At 39.3% G+C, this 16,431-nt stretch overlaps 1 protein-coding gene across 2 annotated transcripts; it reads left to right on the top strand.

Moving 5' to 3' along the window:
• The first annotated feature begins 7,864 nt into the window (after nt 1-7,864).
• On the top strand, nt 7,865-16,429 carry LOC106934070 (CD9 antigen-like). Of its 2 annotated transcripts, none has more exons than XM_015013730.2 (9): nt 7,865-7,968; nt 8,165-8,317; nt 9,759-9,864; nt 9,950-10,047; nt 10,960-11,034; nt 11,111-11,212; nt 11,324-11,419; nt 13,680-13,763; nt 14,028-16,429. In XM_015013730.2, exons 2-9 carry the CDS (start codon nt 8,252-8,254, stop codon nt 14,253-14,255), a joined length of 855 nt encoding a protein of 284 aa, XP_014869216.2. In that variant the 5' UTR covers nt 7,865-7,968; nt 8,165-8,251; the 3' UTR covers nt 14,256-16,429. The 2 variants fall into 2 exon arrangements, with proteins under 2 accessions (XP_014869216.2, XP_014869217.2); XM_015013731.2 differs by having other exon boundaries at nt 7,866-7,968; nt 15,666-16,429.
• The last annotated feature ends 2 nt before the right edge of the window (nt 16,430-16,431 follow it).

A 16,431-nucleotide genomic window follows, 5' to 3' on the forward strand; every position in this document is an offset into this window, starting at 1 on the left:
CTGGTCATAAAGCCATTTACTCTGCCTGGGGAAAATAAAACAACTCTTACCTCTTGTTTGATCAAAGACTGTATGTTTTGCTAGCCTCCAAAACATTGATTTTATTGTGTTTTAGCCACTTTGTAGACAATTTAACTGTGTTTTAGGATTATTGTTCATTTGAAAGACTCAGTCTCTCTTACTAATTTCCCATGTAACATGAAGGCACCAACCCCTGTTCTTCCCAGGTGGGATGGTGTTAGCAAGGAGGTTTATTAGCATCTCTTTTTTTCCTTTTTCTTTCAAATATAGTGATGACCATTATAGCCAAACATTAATTACTGTAATTAGTTTTCTTGTGTTTATTTTTGAATAATGGCTTCTTCCTCACTGAGTGATGTTTAAGGCCACAATGCGGATAATAACACTCCTACCGCACTCAGTTGGTAGGATCTTTTCAAGGTTCTTTGCTTTTGTTTTAGAGTTGATATTCACATTTTGTGCCAAAACACATTAATATGCCCCTTACTCTTTTATGGTAAAGTGAAAATGCACAAAAAAAAAAAATCTAAGTAAACATTCAAGTAGGAATCTAAACAGAATCATGCTAGCTAAAATTGCTAAGTTGACTATGATAGATATTGTTAGCTTCAGGTGCAAGAGTATCTGACAGTGTTGTGTTCAAGACCACCTAACCCGAGACCAAGACAAGACCAAGACCAGAGTGTATCGAGACCGAGACAAGACCAAGACTTTTAGGGTCCGAGACCAAGTCAAGACCAAGACCGAGGAAAGTCGAGACCGAGTCAAGACCAAGACCAGCGGCCCATGCTACATGATACAATAAAATGTAAAATATGATCAAAATTGCTTCTCAAAATAATCTGAAAGATCCATATTCCCATAAAAACACCTAGATATTAAATACTTAATACATTTTACCAATATTAAATATTCCATTTCTGTGTTACAATGTGTGATGGTCTCGTGCCATCCCTAAAAACATAACACCCTGGGCATTTGCCCATATTGCTCATGTAAGAAACCACCACTGTCTGCACCATTAAACATAGCAATTGAGGCAATGCCCTGACGGTAAATAACGCTCAACTATGAACACTGACCAAGGAGCAACAAGCAAGAAGTAACCAAACAGAAGGCGCTCATCGTGACTGTTTTCACTCTCTATCCCAGTACATGAAGCCAGGTAGTCTGACACCATGGCAGACATTACAGCTGCCACTTTGAACAAAAACAAAGAGCAATGTGCATGCTCTGCGTGCTCTTTCGTTCTTGTGTTTTAGTTATTTGTTAATTTAAATATCAACGTACATAATTAAATTAAATAATGATGCGGTGTACACAGAGCATTACTAGAACAAAGAACAGGTGTTCTGTCAGATCAGCATACGTTGTCAGATAGTCGTACGCTTAGCTCAGACATGCATACGCAGTCATTATCATATGATTTTATTTAATCAGCAACATAGAATCATGACATAGATCATCATACACTTGGTTATTAACAGTTGTATGGCGTCCAGCTGCAGCCAGATCTGCTTTAAATACACTTTGAAACCATGACAGCGCATGTATATCTATCTAGTTATCATATTATGTCATATTATAAAAAATTTAATGACTTATTTTCGTCATAACTTGTTGCGTATGCTGAACTGACAACTCCACTGACGGTCGGACTTCTTAAGGCGCATGCGTTGGCATGGTACTCACTGCATGTATGCTAGCAACATAGAATCATGACGTAGATCGTCATACACTTTGTTATTAACAGTTGTATGACGTCCTGACTTAGCGGTTAAGTGAGTTTTACAAGGGCGTGTGTTGTAGCTGACTCCAGCTGCAGCCAGACCCTGCTTTAAATACACTTTGAAACCATGACAACACATGTATATCTATATAGTTATCATTGAAAACAATTTAATGACTTATTTTCGTCATAACTTGCTGCATATGGTGAACTGACAACTTCTCTGACGGTCGGACTTCTTAATGCGCATGCGCAGGCATGGTACTCACTGCATGTATGCTATTCTGACAGCGTATGGCTATCTGATAGAACAACGGCTCTCAGTGAGTGACACTCCAGTCCTATCTAATAAGTAAAGAGCCGTGGAGAAGAATCGACTGTTTCTGAATGTCACATCACTATATCAACATCTCCGCACAATAACTCAGGCAGTGAGTGACTTTTTTTCATCACAAATTCTTATGTGTCTCTGTACAGCTAGCTTTGCTAACATCACGTTAACGGGGCTTACCTTCTTTGAGCTACTTTTCTAAGTGACGAAAATAGTTAGACGTTGTCCCCATCGTCTCTGAAAGCGAAGCGCTGCTGAGTTAGCTGTGGCCATCGGATTTCTTACTATTTATGCAGCGCTATTATATTACTGACGATTAGACAAACATTTTCTGCCGCTGAGAGAAAACCACTGCGCATGTCCTGGAGCGCCGCGTGCGAGTGAAAGGTGGGGAGGGGAGGGGGAGGAGGAGAAACACGTAGTTGCTTGGATTTTAATTGGTGCGTTTTGCATCCACTGAAAACAAAGATGTTAACAAATAAAGTGGACAGTATGCTGCACGTTTAGTGATATTTTCACAGTTGCGGTCTCGACTGGTCTTGAAATAAAATGCCGAGTCCTCAGAGACCGAGACAAGACCGAGACCAAATGCGGTCGAGTCCGAGACGAGACCGAGACCATCAGAAAACGGTCTTAAGACCGGACTCGAGACCAAGACCGATCTCGAGTACTACAACACTGGTATCTGAAATGGTTTTTAGGTCATTGGAGTACAAATCTGGCTAAATTCATTAACTTGAACCATTAGCAACACAACTAAAGGTTGAATTCTTCAGAATCTATATTAAAATCGATCAAATTTATGCTTATATTTATGAAAAGCTGTTGATCCTCTCAATCATTTTGCCTCCTGTGATGTCAGTGACCAAAGTAAACACAAAGCAAAAGAGGAGAACATGGGTTCTATTTTGTCCTAGCTGCAGTTTTTAAAAAATGTATTTTTCTTCAATCCAGCAGTGGAAATCTATAACTCGTTATCCAGCTGTGTTTTTATTACAACTGTACATTTCTTAGTGGAAAAACAATGCAGCACTGTAGAGTACTTTAAAAAATATTTAAGAAAATAAAAGAAATAATTGTTTTCTGTTGTATTACTGTAAATGAATTAAATAAGTCTCTGATATTCGTTATGTGTTTGTCATAAACAACGGACCAAAGGGAAATAAACTAAAAAAAATCTAGAAAGTTACAGTCTTTAAATCAGTGTTATTTTTTTAAATTATTTTTTTTATTGCAGACACTACATAAGCTAGAATCACTCTACAGGTCTTAATATAAGTATATTTATTATGTAAATGTGTATAAATGCATCGTGTCGTAATAGGATTTCTCACCGAATCCTATTACGGATTCGGTGAGAAATCCGTAAAGATGTTTACCTTTAAAGTAAGGTAAACATCTACTTTACCTTAGATGTTTTTAATGCTTTTGCGCCTCCTAGTGGGAGGTAAAATTACAACGTTCAAAAAGAAACTTCATTTTAGTTCGGGCATTGCAACTTTGTGCCATGTTTGTCTTGTCAATATGTACATAAACGCAACATAGTTATAAATAATGATAAATAAAATCATTAGCAGCACTCTTATGTTTGCAAATAAATTACCTGACTCCAAAGTCTAGTGACTTATTTTCTTTGCAGAAATCACATAATTTTCTTTAGCTTTTTTTGTTTTGTTTAGTTTCCATTTAAATTTGATTTAATAAAGAGCACCAGTGAGTCCTTTGACACAAGTGTGGAAACCAAACAGCTGTGTAAAGAAACACATGAGGGTTGAGCGCTAGAAGGAAAAGGATTCAGTGACTGGATTCTATAACAAATGGAAAATGTCGGGTGCTCTCACGAGTTCAGATGTTTCCTTGGCTACTTAACGTCATAAACACTGGTGTGAGGAAAAATACAGCTGAAGCACGCTGCGCAAACCTGTGTTGGGGATTATTGTCTGTGTTTATTTGTCCAGTTTCACTGGCCTTTTCCGTCAGCCAGAAGTTACATGTGGCAGGATTAACAAATTCACCAAAAACTGGGGAAGTAATTATTCTTTTGGAATCTCATTGTAAAAAAAAAAACAACAAAAAAAAAACTGAAAACTTTTATCAGTTTCAGTTTCAGCTGCATTCGAAGAAAATGTTTGAATTCAGGATATTGTGGATTTTTGTGTGGGTTGTTCCATTCTGTGTTTACTCTTTCTCCCTATAGAGGCCTCCTCCCTTTCTGTGGTGCTAATCTTTTGCAAGGGTGGTCTGCTGGTCTCCCGACTGCAATTTCTTACTTTTTGAAACACATAAAGACAGTCACAAAGTCGGCCTTCTGTCACCTGAAGAACATCTCCAGGATTAGAGGACTGATGTCTCAGCGTGATTTACAGAAACTCATCCATGTGTTTATCTTTAGTCGCATTGATTACTGCAACAGTGGACAACAGGTCTGACTAATAAATCAATCCTCCAGCTGCAGCTGATCCAGAACGCTGCTGCTCGCATTCTGACTAAAACCAGGAAGATAGAGGACATAACAGCAGTTTTAAAGTCCTTCCACTGGCTCCCTGTAGCTGAGGAAATACACTTTACAATACTGTTGTTAGTTTATAAATCACTAAACATTCACCACAAAGCTGGAACAATCTTCCAGAAAACTGCAAAGCAGCCGAAACACTGAAAGCAATGCTAGAAAAAAAGCACCTGTTTTGAGTTGCCCTTGATTAGAAGTAAGTGAAACATTGATCAACATTTTTGCTGCTTATTGACAATTTTGATGGTAGTATTTAACAAAATACGATGTTTAGCTCTTGCTTCACTCTGCTTTTTATGAAGTAAAACACATTGATCTGCTTTGTTGCTCAAATGTGCTGCACAAACAGACTTGACTTGACTTGACCAGAGTGACTCTTACACATCGCCAGACTGTCGCAATCCACAAATCCAGCCCTTCTGTACTATTTACACTTCCACTGAAAAGATATCACACTGAAAGTATAACTTGTATTTTTTTTCCAAATGGTTACTCAAGTAAATGTAACTAGTTACCACCTAACTTTCCCCCGACTCAGCAGTATTTACATAACTCGGGTTCACCGCTTCTCCGAGGCTTTTACTCAGACTCCAAGGTAAACTACTTTCCTGAAATTACCTGTCGGATTGCAGTGAGTTCAAGCTTTTTAAGTGCAAAGTTCCAGCTCTTCAACATGACAGCGTGCATACATAGAAGAAAAGGAGAGGGACTTGTGCTCTCTTTTCTCTGTGACTCGCTCCATCAGCCTCCACCTCAATCCTGCTACCTGCCCCCCGTGCCGCCCACTGAACCTGCAATGATGGATGGCAGAGGGGTCACATAACTCCACGCTGCAGCCAGTTTTCCCTGACAAGGCTGGCGAGAGGCAGACGAGGCCATTACTCTCTCAACGCAGCGACAGACCTCACAGGCTGAGAAATGGCATCGCTTCCAAAAAGAGCCGTTATGAGGAGGAATGTCTGTTTCATTTGGTTGTGATATAAATTAACATGCTGTGTGATGCGGCGCCTTGCAAATGTGCTTTTGATGGCTGTTCTTTTCTCACATTCTGTCATATGATAACCGCTAACTTCAGTGTATCTTAGACAGATTATATGTGACAAATGCAACGCTGTACGGAGGATCGTAAGTGACGCAATTAAAAATAAAAGCTGATAATATGTAATTATATATTTCATAAAGCAGCACTGGATAGAGGAAGGAAAAAAGATGCATGGTTTTATTTTTGTTTTTATGTTTTACAAATAAACATCTAAAAAGTGCGGCATGCTTTTGTGTTCCACCTCCCACCAGATTTCTGCACATCTAAGCACTCGAGTTGTTTTTTGTACTTTCTGATTTGGAAAAACAGCTCACACTCTGCGCCATTCTAACACACTAGTAAAACTTTGTATGTATTGTATTGTAGCTGTGTTTGCAAATGTTTGGTTATTTCCTCAGTGGAAGAACAAAACCTCGCCTGTGACTTCAGTCTTGCACAGCCTCTCACTGGTTTTCTTCAGACTGCCAGTGTTTTTATCTCTGTTCATCTTCCGATTATTGTTGAAGAAAACCCCCGCTGCACCATGATGCTGCCTCCACCGTGTTCTGCAGAAAACCTGAGATGTGTAGAAACTGCTGTTTTGAATTCAAAATGTATATATATTTCTTTGTTTTCAGCAGCTTTAGATAAAAAAAATCTGACCAATAAACATTTGTTTCTTTTATGCTTTTTATTCACTTTTTGCCTTGTGCATGGATGGAGATATGCAAATAAACTTGTCTTGTCTTAGGGGAATGTGCAGTGTTGTCTGACACAAACACATTTCAAGGTTTTTGTCTTAGCTGACCTGCACATTTATTAGGCTGCATTATGTATCGTTGCACACATGTACAATGAGATTAATGTGAATTGTGGCAAACAGGCTTTGTTTCAACAATGGCTTTCGTCTTGCTTCCATGAAAGGAAAGATTTGCTTCGTGCGCAGCTGGTAGTTATCCTGTCGCACGGATTCCCCCACACGAGCTCAGATTCTCCCCAGATCCTACAGAGTTGCCCACAGGCCTCTTTGGCTGCTGCTGATTAATTAAAACTCAGCCGGGGGTCTGTGTCTGTTTTATTTTATTTTTCTTCCTTCAGCTTCATAAATATCCTCTACTTTGTGCACATAAAATCACATTTAAAATGCACTGATAGAACAAAAACAAAGGAAACTTAAATGTTTTCTGTAAAAAAAATATTACATTTGATTTCCCTAGTGTGGAAATCTCATGAGAACTGTTTCAGAGCTTAGTTTTTTATTTTTAATGTTTCCTTAAATTAAAAAAATGAATCACGGTGGATCACCGTTATCAGGTGAATCAATTCCCAGTTATTTTCTGGTTATCTCTGCTCACACAAGTAATGTTAGTAAGATGTAATTCACAACAAAGCTAGATAGACGCTGATGTTTTTGGATTTTCTACACATGTGAAATGTTATTGACAGTCAGGTTTTAAAATTATGTTTAAGTATGTTGGTCATTTACTATCTCCATGGTGCTGGGGGATTTTTTTAACAGTCTGATTTGACAAAAGCTTTGTTTTTCTAGATAAGTCAACTACAATAGCAATACAATCAGTTGCATAAGACGGATAAGACTACATGCCCAGTTCCTCTTCTAAGCCAATCTGTTCAGCAGACCTCTTTTTGTATCTTTTCAGATCTTGTTACACAGGAATTTACTACCGGATCCAAGTGGTTTTGTTTTTCTTTCCTAGTTTTGATTACTGTTACTCGAAAATCAGCCTTATTTAACCTTATCAGTGTGAGTAACTTCTCTGCTGCTTTCCGTTTATTTGAAGTAATGGCGTCAAAGTGTAATCTTGGAAAATGTAGTGAAAGTGTAGGTAGTTGTTTGGGCTGGTTGCATGTATGGGGGGAGGAGAGAGATGGCAACGCCGTTTCCTTTTCATTTCGTTTCTTCTCTTTTGACTTTGGAGCTTAAAAGCAAAATTAAAACGTGGTTTTGTATACTCAAGCATTTTAACTGTGATAACAACAGCGTTATTTTGAACCAAACTACGTCCATAGACCCCGGTAATAATTTAACACCAGCGTAGGTGAACGTCTAGTGTCTTCTTGCAGTAATAACGTAAACAAAGGCGTCCTGACACAGTCTCGTTTCCTTAAGTTTCCTTTTTTTCCCCTTTGACATCTTTCTCTGTAAGCAGCAGCTCCCCGTCCTCCTGCTCATTGGGGCTATACTTCATCGGTCAAACCTTTCGACCAATCAGAGAACTGGGACAAGTCGAGGAGGCGGGGCTTGTCTCACGTTGAGGTAAGAAAATTAACACGCAGTTTAATCGGATGCTGTAGCGAAAGGCGCGTGCTGCTTTATCAAATCACAGCTGAAAAAGGTACTTAATTCATTTGAAGCTATTTTTCTTATATCAGTTTTTGCCATTTGGTTGGATTCAGATTGAGAATTGTGTTGGTAGTTCATATTTTCCGTGTTAAATATTTGACGTTTAAAAATATTACGGCGTTTGCTGACTTTGACTTGCTCCGATATGCACTAACGCGTTTTTCCCCCTGTATGCTCCACCTGAACAGGCCCGTGCTGCTGGAAGAGCTCCACCATTCCCATTTGTTTTATCTTCAGACTTCAGAAGTGCGCAGTTTAACAGACCGCTGCTCATCATGGCTGTCGACGGATGTGGACTCGTGTGCAAATATATTCTCATCCTTTTCAACATCATCTTTGCTGTAAGTGAATTTAATTAAATTAAAAAACCACCACAAAAAGGCGTTTTAAGTGTTTATTGCAAAACACGAGTAGCGGAAGTGGCCGCTACTTGTGTGTGCGGTTACAGTTGATTTGTTCAGAGGTTTCGTTTCTCCAGAAATGCCGACGCTCTCCTTCAAGCGTTACCTCCAGTGTTAGCCTGGAGATGAGCCCTCTCTATTTAGGCTTAATTCCCGTTTGGTTGTTCATCAGGGTTTTTACATACTTTTTTTTTTTTTTCCAGTTGGTCTATGATTAGCCACTGCCACACCGAGAACAGGAACTTATCTTACTGCAAGTAACTCCTTTTTGTAGGAGAATAGTTACGAAATGAACCATCTTCAGCGTCATGATACATTGAGTAGTTCCTCTTGATAATGATAAATGGACGATAACACTAAACCCCTCTGGACTTTAAAACTACAGCGTCTCCAATAAATGAGGAAAATGTGTGTGTTTAGTCGTTAAGGGTTACTGAATGAATAAACACAACTCGGCAAGCTTAGAAGTATAAAATGACTTTCCTGTAAACATTTTAAATTTCCTCCATTTACTGTTTATGGGACTCCAGACGGTACCCATAGTGTCTCAAAGGGACACTGTCGTTTTTAGCTGTTACAACCAGCCAAAATCGACTTTTCTTTTCATTTTTTTAAAACACCGAAAATGCAGACATGGGCAAAATGACGTTGGTCATCGTGATAGATTTCTGTGTTGGTTAATGTTTGGTCTATCGCCCAGGCCTGCGTCACTTCCTACCAGTTACTGCATCTGAGCAGTTCTCTACATTTTGTCAGGATTTAGGTTTTTCTGAGTTCTCTGTATGTTTAGTTTAGGTTTCTCTGTGTCTTATTTTGATCCTGTTCCCTGTGAGTCCTTTCTCCTCCCTAATTGTTTCCCAGCAGTGTCTAGTTCCCTAATTGCTCCCTGTGTATTTAAGCCCACCTGTTGTCTCTGTCCTTTGTCAAATCCTTGTCGGTTGTCATCGTATGTCAGTGTGTTAACCCTCCAGTAGAACTGTATAGTCCTCCTGGTCGGTTTAGCTCTCGTGGTCAGTCCTTTGTTTCTGTTGCTACTGGTTTAAGCTTTGCTTATGTTCTCTGCTGTGCTGTCTGAACTGGACTGTTGAGCTACTTTCTATTAAATCATCATCACCTCTCAACCTGGGTCCTGCCTGCGTTCACTCTCACCACCTTTAACCACATCATGACACATTTGTGATATTGTACAGATTGATGCCATGCTGACAGTTTTGATTTGGTGTTTGTAGGGCTCTACTTGTTGTGTATAAAGAGAAACGCCTTTGCACCTTTGGCTGCTTTTCGCTATTCTTCATGCAGCCACAGCTGTGTTTGTGCTCTGACAGTGCTGCACCAAATAACCCGGACCTGTGATGTGGTTTTGCTTCCTCTTTCACGGCAGGTGGTTGGGACGGCGTTTCTGGGCCTCGGTTTGTGGCTCAGATTCAGCGAAGGCACCAGAGGGATCTTTGATATCGACGCGCTCAACTCCAGCGCTTTCGTCATAGGTTTGTCGCAAACGCGTCGGTCGGCTAACAGGCCGGTTCCAGATTACATCTTATGGCAAACTGTTCCTGTTTTCTGCTCCGTCAGGTGTGACCGTGCTGATCATTCTCGGTTCAATCATGCTGATTGTGGTGGCGTTCGGAGACTACGGCGCCTGCAATGAGAAAAAATGTGCCCTGCAAGTGGTGAGCCTATGCACACACACACTCAAATACACACACACACACTTAAGATTTATCAGGTTGTAACCAAACCTGTTGCAATAAGCAGCTGATGGCATGATCAATTCAATTGAGCTCACTGTTTATCAGTTCACAAAGACATCATAATCCATTTTATTAATGGTTGTGATTCTGTGGTTTTATTTCTGCTTAGATATTTATTGATTGCTGTTTCCTTTTCTGTCTTTAACATCTCTTCCAATTCCAGTGTTAAATGTTCTTAGCAAAATTAAAGTTTATTGTTCCTCAAGATGACAAACCTGTATTATGGTGCCATTATTAATATACTACTTGAAACAAAAATATTGTAATTTATCACAATAATACCAGGACAATGCAGCATCCAGCAAAATGGTACATAGTTTCTGTAGTGGTAACTCAGAGGTGATGCCGAAGCATCAAAACAACAGAAAATGATAATTAAAAACAGATAAAATATTTTTATTGCTTCATTTTGTTTTACATTATGTATTTGAATTGATTTGGTTTATACTTTTTTTTTTTTTATGTTTTGACTTTTTAAAAAAATGCAAAAGTATTTTGTTTCAAAAGGTGCTATGCAAATTAAGTATTACTATCACTTAGGTAGTGTTTGGGTTTTTGTCATTAAATTACACTCAGGATGATCACATCTACATGAGTGTATAAAAACAAAGTTATGAAACGTGGTATTTCTGGAATTCTGTCTTTCAGACATGCAGCCTTTTTGGCTCCAACTTAAAGAGAAAACAATGTTTCCAACATAATTCTGTAGCTACTTTTGAAAGAATCCATAAAGCAGATTTTATTGCAAATAAACTTGAACTCTTTTGATTCCCTTTTTGTTGTTTCGCTGCAGAATAACTCACAGTAATCCATTTCTTCTTGTCCCTCCAGTTCTCCATCCTGGTCTTCTTTCTGGCTATGGCCGAGTTTATCATCGGAGGACTTGCCTATTCCAACAGAGAGACGGTAAAAGCCTCAGCCATCTGTCCCAAACCAAGCCGTCCTGATCGTACTCATGTGTTTTTGGGTTTTCCTCCCCCAGGTTGGACTGAGACTAGGAGAGTTTTACACAACTCTATACACCCTCTATGTGAATAGCCAAGATCCAGCAATTGGTGTCACACTCACATTCATCCACAACTCAGTAAGTGTGAACATTTTCTTGTTTTAATATAAAAATCTTGTGCATTTATATGTTGACATACATGGTAATTTTTCTGGGTGCTCTTACTGACTTCCACTTCCTGTGCTTCAGCTGCACTGCTGTGGAATGACCGGAGTGCCGCTAGTTGAGCTGGTGAAGCAGACCTGTCCTAAACCAGACGGTATCATGGAGCACCTCGTCATGCCTGTAAGTGGCTTTCTTACCGTGGGAATCTTTTTATGATTATGATCACCTCTTGGTGGGAATGAATCCACTTCAAGAATTGAAGAGATTGTCGAAGGTGTGCCTACACTGGAATGATTCAGATTCAAACGTATTTGTCTGCTGCCACGGCCCAGTCAAAGTCCATGTCTAAATTCTATAGAGTCTGTGGTGAGATCCAATCAGACTGAGCTCGAGATATTTTGTAAAGTAAAACAAAACAGGTGAATGTTTTGGTTGCTAGAAATGGAAAGCAGATGGAGGCTCAAAAGATCTGAAGCAGGAGTTGGAGTGAAAATTAGTTTTATAAAGTGTTGACTAAAAATTATTCTCTGCCCAGTGTTGGTGTGGCACGTAAAATCCCATCTGGACAAAATGTGGAAAGTTTAAATACCAATACCTTCCAAGGGATTGCGTCACTCTTACTATAGATATAAGCTTATTTTAAAGGAGTAGGAATCTTCTTTTGTAAGCATTTCCTGACGCAAGAAAATGAGGAAGGAAAGTTATCAGAAATAAGCTGTCATATTTATAGTCCTAGGAAACAGAAAGTCCAGGATGACGAATGAAACTCAGACATACTATTAATGTGAGGAAAAAATAGAAAGAGAAAACATCTGTTGGCCCTTCACCACCACAGGAAGCGTCTTGCACAAGAACTGCATATTTTCCTTGACACTGATTGGCTGTAACTTTACGTGTGGAGTCGAGTCAAAATATTGATGTTAGCTTCTGGGTTGTGGCCTGGGCTCTTAAAGAGCCGATTGTACCAGAAAGTGTAGATAAAACCTTTTCACCAACTGTTAAAATATCAATGAATTTCTAAAATTAAATATTATTGAACATCTTTTCAGTCCCTCCAGGATTTCATGATTCTTTTTGTGTTTTTTCTTTGCAACAAAAAGTATTTGTGGTACTAATTTGGACATATTAGTGTTTATTTTTGACTGTGAATTTAACTCTTTATTACTCACTGTGTAGATCATAGACTATAATCTGACATTAAAGCTGAGGCATCTGTTTAGTACAAGTAAGAAAGTTTTTGGAAATGTTTGAGAAAAATCTGCAATAAACTCCCAATTATGTATTGGCACAAAAACGTGTCGGGATTTGTTGATTTAATGTGAATTTCCATGATAATTCTCAACAAACTGGAGGGACTGATTTGTAGGGCTGTTGTAAACGAATATTTTAGTAATCGAGTAATCTATCGATTATTCTTACGATTAATCGAGTAATCGGATAAAAAAAATTATAAAATGAAATATTGGTAAATCTGGCATAATACCGGTGTTACTATCAGATATCAATATCAGTCCAATTTTTCATATTTGAGCATCCCTAACAGTTGCTTTTTTGTAGTTTAGAAAACTAACCTGTAACAATAATAGCTCACTTTCTAAGTTAACCAGAAGAAAAGTTATAGAAAAATCTGAAATTATATTGAATTTAATAACAAAGAGGAAGGCTCACAAATATGCTTATAAAAAATGTCTACAATCCAGCTTTTAGTTTATGTATTCATCTTCAGTGAGTTTAATAGATTAATTAAACTCACCTTGCCACCTAACCTGTCACGCTTTGGGTTTGAAAATACGGGAAATGCCGCCTGGAGTGGGAGGAGAGGGCGAATGAACGAACGTAAGATGGGGTGGAGGGGAGGAAATAGACCAGCGGACTGACGAACCGTTAGACCGGGGGACGAACACGGGGGAAGCAATACGGGATATTTACGACACCGAGGCAGGTACATTTTCCTCGAGGAATTTTAGTAATCGAGGTACTCGAATCATTCGAGGAATCGTTTCAGCCCTACTGATTTGTATAATTTGGCAGCAAATGGATAAAAACTGCATTGATTTGACTTATAACGTATTTAAGCTCAATTAGTGTTTAGTCTAAAATGTAGAGGTCCACATAAAAAGCAATGGCGGACCAGGTTTAGCCCACGGGCCTCGAGTTTGACACATGCTTTACACTTTCCGTCAAAATCCCTACCAAGATACATTTGGTATTCGAACCATTAAAATAGGCAACTATACATGAGCTTTTGGCCATTCCTTCAAAGTGTTTCTCAGGGTTTAGCTGTTCGTAGAGGGTTCTGGTCCCTGATTCAGAGCTGAGATGCTTGTAGAGGTGGAAGTTGTGGAAAACCAGTTTGCTTCCTGCTGGTGGATTTGCTCTGTAAACTCTGGGTTGGGTGTTGAATCTTCAGGCACTCACAGCGTCTTCTGTCCTCCACCAGAACTGTCCCGCTACCATCATCACCGTCTTCGACAGCCGGGCGCCGCTGGTGATGGGCATCTTCATCGGAACTGGAGCTCTTCTGGTAGGAAAACTCTGCATTTTTGTGTTTGCTTAGAAGCAGGTCTAAAAGATCAAAATTTTCACACCAACAGAACGTCTTGTTCCATAATTCCTTCCTAATTTGACGTTTTAGTGAAGTGTGACCTACATTGTGATTGTAGATATGAGGGTGCAGAACAAGTTTGTGTTTTGCTCATGTTTTTAAGTTTGACCATGTTTCTCTCCTCCCCCTCCCACCTTTTTGTCGTTTTTATTTTCTCATTTCCTCCATCATTGCTTCCAAAAGATCGTAGCTCTGATTTGCAGCGGAGTTCTCAGTTCACAGATTCGCCATGCCTCCTCATCTCCTCAGTACATTATCCTGAACTCCAGCACCCCCTCCCAGGCTGCCCCTCAGCCGTACCCTCAGCCGTACCCTCAGCATGTCACCGCCTCCAACAACTCCTTCCCCAACCAGGACCCCGTTGTCTTCACACCCCTCTCTGTGGTCAACGTCCCTGTGGCTCAGGCTTAGGAGGCGTCTCGACAGATTCCATTCTCGCTGTTGTGGATTTGTGTTGTTCCACAGCGTCTTGACGTGACAAACCCTTTGCTTCACTCGGCATGATCACGCTTTGAGCTTCACACTTTGTAGAAGGAAAAAAAATCCCCTCCTCAGATATCTAAACTGTACTTTTGGGAAGATCATTCTCCAAGAAATTGGGAAAAGCAATTGTTCTGATGCAACCGTTGGGTTTCTATTGGTCAGAACTTTACACACCTCCAGCACGGACATGAATTTCATGATAATTTAAGACCTTAAAAGTAACGTTAACACTTTATTTGAAGGGGTGTGCATAAGACTGACATGACACCATTATAAACATAACACCTGTCATGAACATGAATTAGTCTTTATGAATGTTTATTACTGCTGTCACGAAGTGTCATTTGGTAGATAATGACACTTAATTGCAAAGTTGGCACTTTTAATGGACTTTCAATGCAACGTTTAGAGCAACTTTGCATTAAAAGTGTCATTATTTACCAAATGACACTTCATGACAACAGTCAGACATTCATAAAGACTAATTCATGTTCATGACAGGCGTTATGTCATGACAGTTTTGTGTCAGTCTTATGCACATCCTGTCAAAGTGTTACCAAACTAGCTAATGTGATATTTTTCAGGAATGGCTACAACATAGAACTTCTCTATTGTTTCAAAACAATAACTGAAAAATTACAACTTCATTTAGAGATATTTCAGGGTCAAAATTACTTGGACATCAACTTGAGCTTTGTCAGTTTTCTATTAGTGGGCAAAAGAAGGTCAACATTAAGATACTGTTGAAGGTTTATGGACCAAAAAACTAATTTGTGCCAGGAAAACTGAGCCATTTCTGATAAGTTGTCAAAATATTCTGACGATTGACTGGATGTAAACTTCTGACCAGAACCGGGTTTGTCAACCACCAAGTAGAAACAAATGATTTCCGTTCCACTAATTGGAGCAACACTCGCCGTTAATTCTCCAACTCAGTCTTGTTCTCACCTTCTTTAATCTAACAGATGTTGATGTAACAGGGTTGGATTTTTGTCCTTCAAATGTTTTCTTAGACAAACTCATTTTCTGATTTCACAGATGCTTTTTGTGTTTGTTGTTTGGGTGTAAATCTTCCATGTTGCTGTTTTAAATTTGTGAAAACATGGTAGAGGTGGAAGTGGGACATTCTGGTGTTTTCTAGCATGAACGTAGGAGCCTGGCACTAAAATCCATCCTGAACGATCAGATCTCCGTTAGCCACTGTGAATGTACGCTGACCTCGGGACTAATCCGTTACCCCATTTGGCGTTTCGGTTGGACATTAGTGCCAGGTGTGTGCGGGGGGTCTCTCTCCTCTTCGCTGTTCTTTACTTCCCTCCTTCTTTGTCTGCATGACAGATCACTGCCCTGGTCTGCGCCATTGTCCTCCTGCAACAGGTCAAGAAAGTGCACCAGGACATCACCACTTACTATTCTTCTGTGTACTAAGTCGTCATCAGTGACCATCGCTGGAAAGTCAGCCAGCAGATCAGTGTTTACAGCCTTTTCCAATGTGCGTATGTACGTGTCAACTACTGACTGCAGTTCCAGTTGGGAGGCTGGTGAAAATGTCGTATACCACTAAATGAACCAACTTTAAAAAAAAAGGTACACCACTTGAGTGAAAATGATTCTGTCAATGCTAAACACAACTTGATGATTAATCTGCAAATTTTAGTAGCCAAACCAGACTGAGCCTTTTTTAAGAAATGGAACCGCATGCAGCCTCATTGCACATTAGCTCTTTTCATTTCTGTGATTTCAACTTGTTCGGTTTAGTGAGATTGCTTTAGCTCGTTTGTTGCAACACTGGTGAACATCACTGTCAGCAATGTAAAAAAGGGATCAAAATGAAACTTTTAGAAGCTTTGATTGTATTTAGGTCCGATTATACATTTGAAACCTTTAATCTTATTGTTTGTTTCTTCACATGTCCCTCATGTGCTATGCTCAAAATTTTGTTAGATTTGTTCACTTTTTTAACATTTTTATATATAGATTTTAAGGTCAACAAAAACTTTGTTTCCAACTACTTTTCATTTTGTTCTTGATATTTTAAGAGCCACAGCTATAGCCTGGAAGTTGAGTACCAAATAATAATAAAAGACCTTACAACATTCAAATG

The sequence above is a fragment of the Poecilia mexicana genome, unplaced genomic scaffold (assembly GCF_051168715.1).
Source record: "Poecilia mexicana isolate PSO_F unplaced genomic scaffold, ASM5116871v1 scaffold_8, whole genome shotgun sequence".
In the NCBI taxonomy this organism is placed as follows: Eukaryota; Metazoa; Chordata; class Actinopteri; order Cyprinodontiformes; family Poeciliidae; genus Poecilia; species Poecilia mexicana.